Source organism: Ahaetulla prasina, chromosome 4 (genome assembly GCF_028640845.1).
Source record: "Ahaetulla prasina isolate Xishuangbanna chromosome 4, ASM2864084v1, whole genome shotgun sequence".
In the NCBI taxonomy this organism is placed as follows: Eukaryota; Metazoa; Chordata; class Lepidosauria; order Squamata; family Colubridae; genus Ahaetulla; species Ahaetulla prasina.
In genome coordinates, this window is record NC_080542.1 from 117881721 (window position 1) to 117898872 (window position 17152).

The following is a 17152-nucleotide window of genomic DNA, read 5'->3' on the forward strand; positions in this document are numbered from 1 at the left end:
ATAGCACATATTCTCCATTACGTAGGAGGACATTTATTCTATCTGTCTGAAAAACCAGAATAAGCAGGATTTATGCAAATTAATGAGGAATATATGATGTTATTTTTAAAAAGTGATTTTGAATTTTAGCTAACTTACTATATTGCTATCTGGAGTTATTATTTCACATTCAAATTTCGTAGACTGGAGCCATCAGGATTATTTTTCTCATAATTTTAACTGCTTTTCAGTGTCTTATCCTGACAGTTGGCCAGGGGTGAAATCGACCTACCTTCCTTACCAGCTCTGAAGTCCATACACTGTGCGCAGTTCAGCTCCACCGTGCATGCACACACACACCTCCCACCAGGTCATCATGTCTCTGCTGCTCATGTGTGGGGGTGGGGCGTATGCGGGAGGTGGCATTTGCAGGCATGGTGCAGCATGTGCATTGGGGGGCCGCACATGCATGTGCAGGGGGCAGTGCACATGCATGGGGGCAACACACACATTGCATTTTTGGGTTTGGGCACAGACACTTGCATTCGCGCGCATTGTGCACGCTTTGGGCACTTGGTCCGGAAAAGGTTAGCCATCACTGCCATAGAAGCTGCCCTAAATACTTTAGTATGTTTTATTCCTGTTTTTTTAAAACAGGACCTGTTTTAAAGACTGAGATTAACAAAAGACCTTTTGTTAATCTCAAGCACAAATCTCACAAGCCCAAGAAAATAAGTAGTTGAGTTCAGGAGTGTTGATGCCTTGGAAGTTTAGATAATAATTCACATAACAAGCCACTCTATTGGTTATGTCTTATAAATAGCTGGAAACAGACTCATATTTGTGCTTATAATATGATGATCAAAGTGGCAAATATTACTTCTTTGCCCTTGTTGCATCATCCCAGTATCCTTGTTAAGATTGATCCATCCCTCTTCCATGTTATTGTAAATGGAAGCAAAGCACTGAGAGTTCTGGACAACATTTCACCAGTAATAATGTTTAAATTCAGCCAATTTTTTTTATAAAAGTTTTTGATTTTTTAACAAACACACAAACAAACAATGCATTTTTTCTGAACAGAGTATTGGCTGAGTCACAAATTTGTACAATTTTTAGTTTTCTCCAAACATAATTTATATATTTTACTTTTTGCCAGTGTTCTTTCGCTCTAATTTTTATTTTATTTTCCTTTTTTCTGTTGTTTAACAAATCTTACCTTTTGCCCAATCTCTAATCTCTAATCATTAATCAATTTTTCTTTTTTCTTTTTTCCCCTCCTCTTGTTATTTCCTCCAAGTTAAAACCCTTTAATTTCAAATCCATCATTTTTCTAATATTTAACCCTAACTCTAAATCATCCTATTCAAATATTTTCCCATTATTCCCTTTTCACAACATAATATAGGTTCAAACATTTTCCCTAAATTCCATTATTCCAATCACAAAAATTAATATTCATACCATTTTACATATACAACTTATCCAAATACTACAATCAAATATCTTATTACAATTCACTTAATTATTTAACATTAAACCCCATTTTTCCATTGCTTTTTAAACTAAATTAATCTTCACAATATAATGCAATTTCAAATGCTTTAGCTGTTCCATATTTGAAATTAAAGACATTTCAAATATTACAATCTCATATATTGCATTTACTATATTTATACTTATAGATCTTACTTCAATTCTTTTATAATTCTAAGTAATTTTCTTGTTCCAATCACAAATATTAAATGTTCATACAATTTAACACATATAACATTAAAGTCATGCATTTCTATTTCTCGTTTCCCATTATTATTTTTTAAATAAACTCAATTTTTCATTGGTTTTGCAAATATATATATATTTGTCTATATCTCTTCAAATTAAGCCATAGTCAAAAACTAATTTAATCTTCATAATATAATATAATTTCAAATGCTTTAGGTGAGTTCCATAATTACCATTGAAAACATTCTATAATTTCAGGTGCTTTAGTTAAATTCCATTATTGCTTCATTTTTTATCAGTTCTATTCCCTCTTATTCAACTAATATAATCACCAATATTAATCCTAATACCAAATACCTAGTACCAAAGATGCACGGAATGCTGTTACCTTCCCTCCAAAGATGGTCCCTATTTTTTCTACTTGCTTTTTTCGAACTGCTAGGTTGGCAGAACCTGGGACAAGTAACAGGAACTCACCTGGTTATGCGGCACTAGGGATTCGAACCACTGAACTGCCAACCTTTTGATCGACAAGCTCAGTGTCTTAGCCATTGAGCCGCCACGTCTCTCTTTCTAGTTGGATTAAGTCCTATCTATTCAGTCAACACAGAGCTTGAGTCATATACCGTAAGCATAACAATAGCTTTACTTTCATAGACAAGCAATGGGGTGAAGATCAGGATGGGACTTCTGGCGGCCGCCCACCCCATTGCTTGCCGGTGCTGGTGCAAGTGCCACTTGCGGCCAAACCTGGCCAGGAGGACAGCCTGCTGATGAGCTTCAGGCCAGCACTGTTCTGACGTGTCCTGCCATTCTCTTGGGCCATCGCCGCCGTCACTGCCCTGTTTTTCGGGCCGGTCAAAGCTGCTTGGAAGGCAGCTGCCACAACCTGTCCTTACTACTTAAGAGCTGCTTCTAAGGCAGGAAAAGTTCAGGCAAGTTGTCTCCTTCTCAACCTGAAACACACAGAGAGCATGCACACATCTCACAGCACCAGGATCTTCTGCGAGGAGACGGTGCGTGGGCATGCACCATCTCCTCACAGAAGATCCCGGCGCCATAAGGTGCGTGTGCCTGTTTGCTTGAGGCCGAGAAGGAGAAGACTTGGCTGAACTTTTCTGCCTCCCTCTCTTCTGACACTGGCTAGGCAGGTGAGCAGCCTCCTGACCAGTGGGGCAAGTGTCCTACCAGTGGGGCCATGATAACTGGTAGAGCACTCTCTCCCCCCTGGTTAGGAACATATTCAAATAATTTAACAACCAGTTCTATGGGCGTGGCTATGTGGTCATGTGACTGGGCGTGACCACCCACCTTGCCATGAGTTATATCAAGTTGACCACGCCCACCAGTCACATGACCACTTAGCCACACCCGCCTAGCCATGCCCATAGAACCGGTTGTTAAATTATTTGAATCCCACCACAGACTAAGAGTAATCTTTTTATTAACCAATGTAAATATATTGTGACAATTGCAACCAAAGTTTGCTTAAAATACATATATTGGATAGTTAAATGATCAGAGGCAGATACGATATTTGTTTGTTTAAAATTCTGGAAACCTTCAGAATTTTATTCCATGCCTACGGTATAAGTAGATTGGCTCCTAGGTTACAGCAGTACTAAAATAGTACTACTTGTTTCTTCTGTCTTGTCTCTTAAGCTTATGTGTTGTTTTACGGTGGTCCAACTACCTAATCAGGAAAAGGCTTACGGATTTCATCAATCCCCCTACCCCATACCATAACATATTGGTAATTTCCTTTAACATAAAAGATAACTTTTTTAAACAATTTTTTTCATATCAGTAATAATTTTCCCTTTTGAATGGTCAAGATAACTTTGTTTTCTATACATTAAAAATGTACAAAAAAGATACGATGTATAATTTTTTAAAAACTTAAGTTAATTTAGGTTAAGATGGTCCCTTATGATATAGCCTTGGTGTCAGAAATGATGCCTGGGATTGCTGGTTTTTAACTCTACTTTATTATAAAAAAGTTGGTACTTACTTAATGTGAAGAAAAGGATACCATTTCACTGAAGTATGAAACAATGATTGACATGTTTTCTATTTATTGCTCTGAAACATGAAAGAACCATTATTAGAATCATTATGTGCACTGACATTATCCCATCCTTACTTCTTCATGTGTTAGATTTCTCATCTAGTTATACACAATTAGTTCAAAAGGACAGGACAGGACTTCTTCTCCAACAAATTTTCCACAACAATCCTATGAGTTTAGGTTCCAGGGTCACCCAAGGAGTCGATGTTTGGCTTGACCATGTATCTCCTCAGATTTAACCCACCAGTTTAACCCTCATACCAAATTAATATGGTCCAAATTTCAACTTCTGAGTTGCTTTGCTTTTGCCATTATATTGATATTGAAGGAACTCTGTTATGTTTGTATATTATATTCCAAAAAGTCTAATTCCAGTGCAGAAATAAAGAAATATATAAGCTCACAAAGAGAAAAGAAATGTAATGGAGCTCTATAAATGCAATAAAGTAGCCTTGGAGCCAAACTCATTAAAAGACAAGCAGGATCTGCTTGGAGCATAGGACCCAGGTTGATTTCCAAGTCCACTGTTCAACATCATTAAAAATATATCAGTAATTTAAATTTCCTTCCTAATTATTTTTTAAATCAGAATAAGCTTTTTATCATTAAGATTAGTAAACAGTTCCTTTGGGACATTTCTGTTTAATTTCAGGATACAGCCAAACTAATGTGCATTTGTGTGATGGCTTCCTAACTTGAGAAATTTTGCAAACAATAATTCTTGCTCTTTCTATTCAAGAGTTAGGATCCCAGATTTTACAGTAATAACAGTTTTTTAATTTGGCTCCTGGTAAACTTCCTGAAAAGGGAGTGGGGAGAAATACTTTCCTTCTTGTTAATCCTATTTCCTAGCAAATATATTGTAGGCAATAGAAGAATAGAATTTATTGGCCAAGTGTGATTGGACACACAAGGAATTTGTCTTTGTGCATATGCTCTCAGTGTACATAAAAGAAAGTGGAAGGCATCTGCAGCTTTTAATACAGAACTTACAGAAACGTTAATTATAATAAGTCTCATCCCATTTTACATACTCTGAGACTTACCAAACCTGCTGCCAGATTCTGATTTGTCCTGTTCTGGTGAAAATTCCATATGCCTTTGGCTACATGTGATAGCTCCTTAGCCAGCTGGTTTGGGATGTCTCAGAAGAGTAGCAAACTGTTAGTTAATTTTTTAATTGTATTTTTATACCGAGGGAATATTACCTGTGGGGATTTCTGAAGTGCCAAAATAATTTATCAGTCTTGGGTACCATGACAGAATGTCTCAAATCTATTCATGCATTTCCTTTTAATTGCATCTTTTATCTTACACACCTAAAATCTCAGCCCTCTTGAACTATATTCCAGTCATGTAACCAGCAGCACTCATATACCAAGCATTGGAGGATTTTACCAAAAGAATAAAGGTAGTTTTATTTATCTGGAAAAACTGAGGTTTTAACTAGCAATGAACATTTATGTGTCTATTCTGGATTTTCAGACTGACAAGAAAACACTTGAGGAATCAGGCAAAGTGGACGGCCTTTAGATTTTTGCCACAATAGGACATTTAAATCAAGTATGTCATTCAGATATCTAAGCCTCAAAATACATAATATATTTAACAAGTCTTAGAAGTTACTAAAGATGATATTTGTTGACTCTAAATGACAAACTCTGCAGCAGAAACAATTATATATTTTTTTAAAAACTTTGCACACATTTTATCTTTCAGTTTGAAATTGCTTAATACAGAATGTTTTTTTCCCATTTAAGTAATGTTCCTCACAAGGTGAAGAGAACCTCTGAATGACTCCTTTTGACAGCTGGTGTAGCAAATGTTTATTGATAGATGGACTTTAAATCATGTGTGTCTATTTATGTATTAACTAAAATAGGATTTCTCCAATGTGGAGATTGTCACATGGGTCTTGCAGCAACTTCCAGCAACCTAGTCAATAATATGCAGGTGGAAGAAAGCAGATCTGAAAGACCATGATTGAACAGTAATTTTATACTGAATAAAATGGAACATATTAAAACAGAAAGATACCAGCAATCCAGACAATAAATTTTTGAATAGATTAATTGGAGACAAAAGAACTTACTACTTTAAAGATAGATTACAGAAGTTAAAATACTAGCAAAAATAATAAACTTCTGATTAAAAATTGTTTGGAATTCTCAAGATAAAATACTGCTTAATTCAATTATTTGGCAGGTTAATCAGCTCAAATATTAAATATTGTTTTACTCGATATTTAGGCTGCGGCCTGTTTGAAACTGGACCATGGGAGAAATAGGCAAGCTATTGCACACGCAAAGCTCCACTTGCACAAGTGGTGGGCAAGTACGTGCATGTGTGCGAAGCTTCACTTGTGCAAGCTTGGGCTTGCATGTGAAACTCCACTTGTCAAGAAGAGGGAGCTTGGGCTCATACACAAAGCTCCATTTGCGTGAGTGAAGAGAGCTTGCATTCATGTGCGAAGCTCCATTTGCATGAATAGAGCTACACATATGAGTATCCTCCACACAAGTAGAACTTTGTGTGTGAGCACAAGCGCTTTCCACTCACGCGAGTTGAGCCTGCGTGCAAGCACAAGTATCTGCCGCTCATATAAGTGAAGCTTCGCAAACATACATAAAGTACCTCCCTACGTGTGTGTGAAGCTCCATTTGCACAAGTAGAGGGTATGTGTGTGCACCACGTGCAAAAATGGAGCTGTGTGCACGCCAGGCCAGGCCCGGATGCCGAGCTAGAAATGTTGGGGACCGTTACATTAAGTTAATGGTTAATGTTGATATAATCACACTTTGATGAGCATGATTTAATGATATATGCTCTTGCTGATGTTGTTTAGGGTTATCCTCTGCTATTTTGGAGGCAGAAATACAGACTTTTAGACAAGAAAATGGTTTCCTAGGGTTGTTTTTTTTTAGACCTAGAAAATGGAATTGTTGTTAAGAATGCAATTTTGGATTCAGCTGGATTTTCTTAATCTACAAAAAATCTTTCTTCCTGAAAGCCAATCCTCATCTCAGTTCTGTTTTCCATAAATGAGGAAAGAGGTAAAAGAAAACTGCTTCCCTGCACAATAGCAAGAGGAAACAAGAAAGCAGCTGCTTCCTTCTATACAGTACATGGAAGAACTGCTGCCTCAAGGAGAGAAAATCTTCCCAAAACTTCTTTCTGAGATTTTCTGGCCTTCTGAGCCAGATCATAGAATTGGATAAGTGCCCCAGCTCTGTTTTAAAAGAGTGTTCATCTTCTTCAGTTCCAGTATAGATCAACAAAAGCTGAAGTGAGCTTTGGGAAGTTATTTTTTATAAAAATGTTGTGGATACATGAAATATATTCCACATTTTAAAAATCCAGATCAGTTTATATAAAAATTAGAGTACAATAGTTTTTAAAAGCTGCATTAAATCCAAAAATTAAAACACCAAAACATCAGATCTTAGAGACCAGAGGTTGTATAGGACATTGCTCAATGCTTTTAGAACAGAGGTCTTCAAAGTTGGCAGCTTTAAGACTTGTGGACTTCAACTCCCAGAATTCTCCAGCCAGCTGGGAGTTGAAATCCACAAGTCTTAAAGCTGCCAAGTTTGAAGACCTCTGCTTTAGAACTTCAAGAAGAAATTAAATGGCTTTAACAAAAAACTGAAAGCCAAGTTGTTTTGACTCTGCTATTAAAAAGTGAATTGGAAACTGGAATATTATCTTAATGTTCAAAAAGGTTGATTGGCAATAGATGCGATTGAAGCCAAGATATTTTGGGTTTTAGATCAATAATATTTACCAAACAACATAGTTCCCATAAAATCTTCTACAAATACTGCCTTGGCAACCATAGGACTTACCTTCCTACTAGATATCATTTTTTTAAAAAAAGAAATGGATGGAGTGCAAAGCAAGTTTCATGTTTATTTAAAAAAACTATCTTTGGGCTGTATATAAATCCATGAGCATTTTTAGAAAATAAAATTAGTGAATGGCCAGGGTTCAGAATTATTTGAAAGTATGGCCATATCCCTAGAATAAAAGATAGAATTACTTTGGAATAGAAGAGAACACTTTATAAGTTTTAGAGAGTGAAGAACAAACTCACTGGAATTTTGTGAAAATTTTTGTGATATGTTCTTAAAATCCCAAATATGCTGTCTGCCTTAAAAGATTACGTAAATTTCTATTCTGCTACAGTTTCTAGTGAATGGTTCTTCTATTTAAAATTCTGCTGATGTGGTGAATATATTATACATGTGTTTCTAAAGAATTTTTTTTTACAATTCATTGTCTATGATAGGGGTCACCAACCTTTCGGACCTCAGGGACCACTAAATTCATCGTTTTAAATCCTGTGGATCACTAATATGAATCCAGTGTGCCGCTTGCTGAAGCGCCTGGACTCCCAGTGATGGCATGGGGTCTTTCAGGCACTCTTTTTCTTCCCCTCTCTCTTTCTTTCTCTCTCTCTCCCTCTTTCTTTCTCTCCCCCCCCTTTCTCATTTATCTCCCTCCTCTCTTTCTCCCTCTCTTTCTCTCTCCCCCCTCTTTCTGTCTCATCTCTCCTTCTCTCTCTTTCTCTCATCTTTCTCTCTCTTCCCCCTCTCTTTGTCTTCCTCTCTCTCATCAATCTCATCTCTCTCCCCCTCTTTCTCTCTCTCTCTATATCTCCCCTCTCTTTCTCTCTCGTCTCTCCCCTCTCTTTCTCTCTCTCATTTCTCCCCTCTTTTTCTCTCACTGTCCCCACCCTCTCTGTCTGTCTATCTCTCTCTCTCTTTCTTTCTTTCTCTCTCTCTCTCTCATTCTGATTCTCCGGCACTCTCTGGATCTTGCGGGTGCTTCTTCAGCCTTTGTTGGTGCTGTATGCACGACCTTCTCTCTGCCCCCCCCCCATTGTGAAGCACACTAAATTTAACTGTGCTGCAAGAGCAGCAGGCAGGCCATGGAGGTGCCAATAGCAGCGGCAGAGAGAAATGGCTGGACCAGTGTCTCGGAGCTGAGAGGAAGTCAAGAGCCCGAGCTGCACGGAGCACCAACAAGGGTCAGAAGAAACACCTGCAAGACCCAGCAACAAATGAAGCTTTGTTCCCAGTCTGAAACATGGAGTGAATCTCCATCCCCACCCTTCCCTTCTCAGGCCACGTGAGGAGTGACTGGGAGGGTGAGGGACGGGACACCCAGTGATAGGTTCAGCCAACAGGAAACCACAGCAGGGGGAAGAAAGAGCCTCGAGTTGCTGACACTTGTTGCTTCAGCCCGCCTGTGCCACCACCACCACCCTTGCACCATTACCTCATTCTGGCGAGTGAAGGCTGCACTACTCCTTGCACGTTGCACCTCCTGCAAAGTTGCAAGTTGCACGTAGCTCCCTCTACAACGGAGATTTCCAGCCCCACCATGAGCTGCCTGGCTGGTCCCATATTCCAGAGCTCTAGTCACAATTGGCCATTGATCATCTTGGAGCAGCTTGGGTACACTGCGGACCACCAAAATTTTCTTGCGGACCACCAGCGGTCTGCAGACCACTGGTTGGTGACCTCTGGTCTATGGTATATTTTTGTAGCTTTACTCAGCCATGCCATTTTGAATATTTACTCAAATATAAGCTAATGTAACCTTTGATGAAGATATCAGCTTTAATGAAATGACCTGCATTTTATATTCTACTCAGAAACCTGAACTGACATCCTTGGATCAATGTTGTAATGCAAGAAAGCTTTTTATGCACCTTTATTCCTTCAAAATGACATTATATCTTGGAGATCGATGATGGATGGATGAATGGATGGATGGATGGATGGAAGGAAGGATGGATATCTTAATCCAGTTTGCTCTAATTTCATAGTAATTTTCAGTAATTTACACTAAGATGAGAACTGAGCTAAGCACCATTTCAGGGGCACTTTAATCAAGCAATTTAAGTGCCTAGAACATATTATATTTATATGGAAACTTTTGTCTTATAGAAAGCCTGCATTTATTCATCTATCAATTGCTTTTTCTGTTTACAGAAGAATAAATGTTAAATTTCAGTTTGTATTGTATGTGTGAAGAGGGATAGGCTTCTTATTATTGTTAGCAGCCTACTGGATGGCAGACTAGCATGTTTCATGTGTATTCCTCTTTTTTCTCAAATAGGTATTAATTCTTTGTATTAAATTGTATATGTGGTATGAAATTGAAAAACAATTCAGAAAATGAAGTTTGATTTTAGTTCCAATTACAAACATAAACTGCTTCTCTTCTCCTAACTTTTAAGCATGAAGATCAAGACAAAGCACGGTCAATTTAAATTAAATTAAATTAAATTAGATGGCTCCAACATATTCCTTTTCAAAATGAACCTGCAAAAGTATCAAAATATGAGACAGATATTGGAAACTTTATGCTTTTGGAAACTTTCCTTCCCTCTCTAAGCTTTTTTCTACTGAAAACTTTCTCTTTCAGCAACAATATACCCTCAAGTTACAGTTAATGAAATGTTTTCTTTTTGTTTCTCGTACTGTTTAATTACCCTGTTTTCTTTAAAAGCGTCATAAATCTATTTACAAAAGTCACAAAACTATTAATTGATTTTCGACTCTGATCTTTTTGCAAGTTTCTTATAGAATCCAAGTAATGTTTGAGTATCGCAAGTCCAGTTAGACATTTTATTGATTAATTATATTAATTTCTAGTTCTGATACTATTTTTAATTAATATGACAGAATTCTCTGACAAGAAGTTGTCCACTTGCTAATGATTCTCCAGCTCGGAGTGGTGCCCGATTCCACAGCTCTTATGACAAAAGATATGTCATCAAAACTATAACAAGTGAAGATGTGGCAGAAATGCACAATATACTGAAGAAATACCACCAGGTAATTCATTATTTGCTTTGAGAATGAGATAGTTGTAATTACACTTCATTGATTAAATTTTTGTGTAATGTCTTAAAAAATGGGCATTGCAACTTAGATTTATTTTTCTTGAATTTGTCATTTGTTGCATGTTGTAACACCCATGGTTTTTAAAAAATCCTTTAAAATCCTCTAGAAGTTTTGTTAAAATTTTACCCTTATTCTGTATTAAAATGAATCTATGCTGAATAACTGTTATGCATTTATTTACTGATGTTGGCTTCTTGTATAGTAGTTGAAAAGATATACTGAGTGTTTCTTAGCAAGCATTTGTTAAAATTACCCCATTAAAATAGAAATTATACATTCTTCTGTTATTACAATGATTAAAGGTTTAGAAGGAGGAAAAATTATATTGACAATTATCTGATCAGACGCAAGAATAAAATCTTCACATATTGACTTTGGGCAGGCTGGGTGAGGATGTGAAGTGCATTCCAAAACTTGCAAATGGAATTAGGCTTAGGAGAAGATACAGTGAACATCAGGTGACATTGTATTTCAGGGGTGTCAAACTCAAGGCCCTTGGACCACATCCAGTCCGCGGGGTGCTTAGATCTGGCCCTCAGGGCCAGTCTTGAAAAAACGAAAGAGTGGTCCGCAGTGCTTCTGCCAGCAAAAATGGAGGTCAGGAGGGCCGCGTGTGGCTCTCCTGGGCTGTTTTTGCCCATAATGGCCCCCTGCATCCTCTGCCAGCAAAAATGGAGCTCAGGAAGGCCATGTGCAATCCTCCCTAGGTCTGTTTTTGCTGGCAGAGGCACTGCTAGTCGGTCCTTTTACTGTTTCCAGGACAGCTCCATGGACCAAATCAAAGCATCCCATGGCGGGATCCAGCCTGCGGGCCTTGAATTTGATACCTCTCATCTACACCAGGGGTCCCCCACCCTGGGTCATCATGTGGCCAGCTCAATGTCACTCATGTCAGGGGCACCTGTGGTAGGGCTGGGGGAATGAGTGATATCGAGCTGGCCATGTCCACCCCAACCATGCCCACCTGGCCTCCAAAAGTGAAAAACAAACCCTGATGTGGCCCTTAATGAAACTGAGTTTGACACCACTGCTGTATTTCATCCTTCATCAGGATTTTTCACATGCAGTCAGTCAGCTGTTATTGTATTGGGTTCAAACCTGTAGTGGAAATTAGATTTACAGATCTCTGCATTTTAGCTGACTATATTTAGTGTGTTAGAAATTGGCAAAAAAAATGGCAAATTGCGGTTAATGCTGCAACCTGTCATAAATGCAAGCTGGTTGCCAAGTGTCAAAATGTGCTTATGTAATTTGAGAGGGGACTTTGAGAATGTTTTCAAGAAACATTTTTTAAGTCTATGGCAAATTCAAATGGTTTTAAGCGACTAGTTGTAAGAAAGTGACTATCTATATGCATATCCAAAAAGAAGTAATGCAGAGAGCCATATTAGCCATGATTGTGAAGGATATGTTTCTAATTAAGGATAAAAAAAGAAATAAACAAATATTTTCTCTTTGTATCATGTTAAGTTTGGATTTTCCTAAAACAGCCAATTTTGCACATCATAAGTCTGATGCCATCTATTGACTCAGATGACAAAAGACCTGGCTACCACTGTCTAGATCAGTGGTCCCAATCTTTTCAGCTTGGCAGCCTGGCCTGGTGCAGGGTGTGTGTGAGTGGCAGGAGCATGCATGCATACATAGCTTTATTTGTGCGAGTGGCGTGCATGTATGTCTTCCAAATGCACAAATAGAACTTTACACACGAGCGGAGGGTATTTGAGCTCATGCGCAAAGCTCCACTTGCGCGAACAGGGCACTTGTGGATGCTTGTGCTCGCTTCTGAAGCTCCATTAGCAGAACTGCCTTCCTTCCGCTCATGCAATTGGAGCTTCATGCATACACCCATGCTCATTTCCCCTGCAGCCTGGTTTTGAACACATCACAATCCCTGGGCCCCTGTAGTGGGGCCGGGGATTGGGGACCCTGGTCTAGATCAGGTGTGTCAAATTCAGGGCCTGTGAGCCAGATCTGGCTTCCCCGTGGGGTGCTTAGATCTGGCCCACGTGGGATGCCCGGGAAACAGCGAAGGACTGGCTCGCAGTGCCTCTGCTAGTGAAAACAGAGCTTAGGAGGGCCATGCGTACCCCTCCCGAGCTCTGTTTTCACTGACAGAGGACTGCAGGGGGATCCCCCCCAACCCCTCCCAAGCCACCACAGGTGCCCCTGACAGGAGTGTTGTCAAGCTGGCCATGCCCCCCCCAGCCCCTCCAAAGTCAAACATAACCCTGACAGGGGTGGGTTCCAAAATTTTTTACTACCAGTTCTGTGGGCATGGCTAATTATGTGGGCATAGTTTGATGGTCATGTGACTGAGTGGGCGTAGCCAACTTGAAGTCACTCAGGGCAAGGTGGGGCGACACCTTGCTGTGAATAACATCAAGCTGGCCACGCCCACACAGTCACATGATCAATGCTGCAGTGACAGGGCGATTTCTCCTGGGGGACAGCCAGAGCTTCGCCACCTCCTCTTTTCCTCAGAGGAGCTGCCTCTAAGTCCTTGCGAAGGGACACACACACACATACACCACAACAGACTCACACACAATGTAAAAGCAGCTGCATTTCACCCAAAATGGCCCCTGCAACAAGCAGGAACTTCACGCAGCCACAAAAAGCTCAAATACCAACTTTCACACTTTACACACACATAACAACACAACTGACTCACACACACACATACAAAATGCCACATATAGCTTTGTGAGGTTCTGTGTGTTTATGTAGTTAGAGTGAAACACTACAGAAACACACCAAATCTCAGAAAGCTGCACAAATATTTTATTATTTTATTTTATTTATATTTTTTAGATCAGGGGTCTCCAACCTAAGTAACTTTAAGGTTTGTGGACTTCAACTCCCAGAGTTCTTCAGCCAGCAAAGGCACTGAGGAGATGGATTGCAGGCAGGCAGGCAGGCAAATTCAGTTGCAGCTGATGCAACTGATTGGAGAAGCCGAAGGAAAGTGAGCCCGAAAGGATCTTATGTAAGTGGGGAGGGGGGATTGGGTGGGCCAGAGGAAAAAAAGATTTTAAAAGGCTCCTCTGAAGATCCCAGCTGAAGTTGCCTAATAGCAGCCCAAAACCTCTTAACTCGGGATTGCCAGAGGAGTCTTTTAAAACCTTTTTTTTAACAACCTGTTCAGCCAAAGAGGTTGTTAAAAAAAAAAAACTTTTAAAGGGTTCTGATGATCCCTGCTCAGCCGCGCGATCATCAGAGGTTTTTTTTGTACTTTTAAAAGCCTTTTTTCGGCTGAAGAAAAGATGCTTTTAAAAGTAAAAAAAAACAAACCTCTGATGATCGGGGAACCGGTTCGGGGGCGTGGCCAGCCAGCCATTAGTACCGGTTCTCCGAATGCCAGCAGATTCTTACTACCGGCTCTCCAGAACTGGAGCGAACTGGGAGCAACCCACCACTAAACCCTGATGAAATCAAGTTTGACACCCCTGGACTAGATAATGAAATTGCATGTTTATTTTAATTTATCCTATGACAGAACCAAAATAATTCACATTTCTACATCTTCTGAATAATAGCACCTTTAAATACCTTCATAGTTGATAGTCTAGTCTAAAAGTTTTGTGAAAAAGTTTTCTCAAAGCTAGTTAGAAAATGGTCTAATTAAACTGTACCAATGATTAATATGAATGTGAAAGAACTGCTCCAGGCCCTTGCTGTAGAATCCTCTTCTAAAACTGACAGAATCTGTTCTATTTTTTAAGTGTTATTCTCACATAAAGCATTATAGGTTAGGATTTTATACTGTGGGAATAAAAATTCAGATATGCATTTCAGTTTTATATAATTCAATTTTTATTCACTCTGTATGAACTTGTAAAATTTTAGAATATACTTAAAATTTCAAATCCAAATGAAAAATTCATTTCTTTTGACAAAACTATAGCTGGATACTCTGTTCATAATTAAATTGGAATTTATTGAAGTGATCAAAATCCCAGAGAACAAAGTCAGTGGAGACAATTATTGTTATAAAGTAAAGATTTGATCAGCAGTGACAAGCTGGCTGGCAAGATGATAAGTTATTGGACTTTATCAATAGTGATACAAATAATATAAAAACAGTGATGTTATAAATTAAAAGCTAATGCAGATAAAGCCTGTTTTTTTCATTACAAAGACGTTTCAAGTGGCTTTTAGTACAATTTCAGATGATAGTGATGGATTTCACTACTATGAAATGATCTTGGGATAGTGACAACTTTTTGTGAAAACAGCCTTTTTGTCCAGCAGCAATAGCGCTGTACTGGTATTACCACACCTAATAATATTTATTAGAATATAAACATAAAGCATCATACTAGAATGCTTTATATTTTTTACATTGTCCACAGTGAACATAGGAGGGATACTTTGGCTAAAGTAATCAATTTGGCAAAATTTACTCATTTTCAACAGCCACATCAAGTTTACTTTTCTTCCATTAGTGTAAAACAGATTTTGACATTATCTCTTGATAATACCGTAACACGTGCTGTTTTCTAAGTTGATTACATGTTTTCTAATTAAAATAATTGCAATCTTATCTAAAGAAATCAAAATTAACCAAAAGGTGACAAATTGAGAGCTCTGTATAGAATAAATGAAGAAGAACGTAAGCTTCTCTAATAAGCTGATAAGATTCTCCCCACAAAAAAAAACACATTACATATAAGAAATGGCCACCAGATTGTATTATAATTGATATATTTGATAAGATGAACTAAAATAAGCAGTATTGTAACCTATGCTTGCAACCTAGCTTTAGTTTAATTAGGCCAATTTCAGTTGATTCTCAGTTCATGTTCTAAATCACATTTATGTTCTTGCTCAAAGTATTGGTGAAAGAGTACACAATAGTTTCACAGTTGAGAATTTAACATTTCAGTAATTTCAAAGTGTAGCCTTGGTTAGAAAAAAAGGACGAATATTAAAAATGTGAAAGCTAATCTGAAAAATGTCTTATTTAAAAGTTGTTATATTCATTGAACTATAAAGTTCAGTTGTCTTAGAGTCTTACTGCTGCATAAGAATACAAAATGGAAGCTTCATTTGGGTATAATAGAAAGGATTATTCACTACTTAATCACTGCTACTAAATTCATTACAAGAAGAAAGAATTGGTGTTTAAGTGCCCTTGCCTACTAGTCTTAGTCTCATGAGATAATCAGGAGCGCAAATTAATCTACTGAATTAAAATGTGCATATGTACTTTTATTGCTGATAGATAGATCTGTTTATAATGCATTTACAAACCACGGAAAATGGCATCAGGCCAAATTTATTTAGCGTCATTCTCATGCTTATGAAATTAATCAAAAGCAACAATTTATTAGCAGCAGTGTAGTTTTATGTGAGCCCTAAGATATGTTGAAATCACAGACTAAAGGAGATAGGGCAGTAAAATGTCATTCCAGCATGGAATTACTCTGTGGGAAGAAATAAAAGAAGCGAGACTTGATGCCTTTATCTGCTATTTCCAAAGAAATTGAGATTCTTGTAAATTGGTGATCAACATTAAAGAAGCTGCTTTGGTCAATGCAACTAATGGTTTTGGTTCCTTGCACCTGACAAACCTTACTTAATGTATTACATCAAACATTTTATTATGTTGGGTATACTTCAATTTTTTTATACCTCCCGAAGCTTGTTCCTCTGTATGCTTCCATTCATATTTTGTGATTATCCTGAATTAAGAAGACAATGATTCAGAACTGGGATTGCCTTCAGATACATTGTATTTATTATGATAATTATTTTTGAAAAATTAATTCATATAATGTCAAGGCATCCACATTTTATAGTTAATGCAGAACTAGGTGTTTTTCTGTACTGTACTTCAGTAATTTCATTTTAAGAATATGTTCTCCTGAAAATAAAATATTAGCTTTATAAATTTTTTGAAAACTAATCTTGAATAACCGAAAACCAAATAATTCATATATTTAGTACATTTCCGTAGCACTAAAATTGCTGTATATCTATAGCAGTAGTGGGTTTCATATCCCATCGCGACCATTTCGCTCTTGGGTGCACTCACATGCTCACACATGCGCGCAATGCTTCTGAGCATGCGCAGAAGCGTCTGGGCAGGTGGGCAGAGCCTCCTGCTGCCATCGCTACCGGTTCACCCGGTAGCAACCCGCCACTGATTTATTATCTTTATACACACACACACACATATAGTATGAATGTATGTATGTATGTATAGAGCTCTCATATATCTGCAAGTGGCAGGCTCCAAGGAGGACCTCTTTTTTGTGAGAGAATGCTGAAATCTTAGAAATGAAAGTACATAGTTTCTACTGCTTCAAGTGAACTGTTTAATCAAGAGGTACAGATTTGGGGTGAGAACTAGTAGTAGATTTGCAAAATCTGTTTGCAAACTGCATAACTGCTGAAGACCACTATAGAGTTTTCCTACTTGAAATCAATAGAGTCATTAAACTATATGTACCACAAA

The 17152-nt window shown here is 38.1% G+C and overlaps 1 protein-coding gene across 1 annotated transcript in view; it reads left to right on the forward strand.

Annotated features, from left to right (window-relative positions):
• PIP4K2A (phosphatidylinositol-5-phosphate 4-kinase type 2 alpha) overlaps nucleotides 1–17152 on the forward strand; it is a 79068-nt gene that overhangs the window by 38962 nt on the left and 22954 nt on the right. Inside the window, exon 4 of the mRNA XM_058181162.1 lies at nucleotides 10468–10620. Within this exon, the coding sequence (XP_058037145.1) occupies nucleotides 10468–10620 (153 nt within the window). The remainder of the gene's footprint in view (nucleotides 1–10467; nucleotides 10621–17152) is intronic.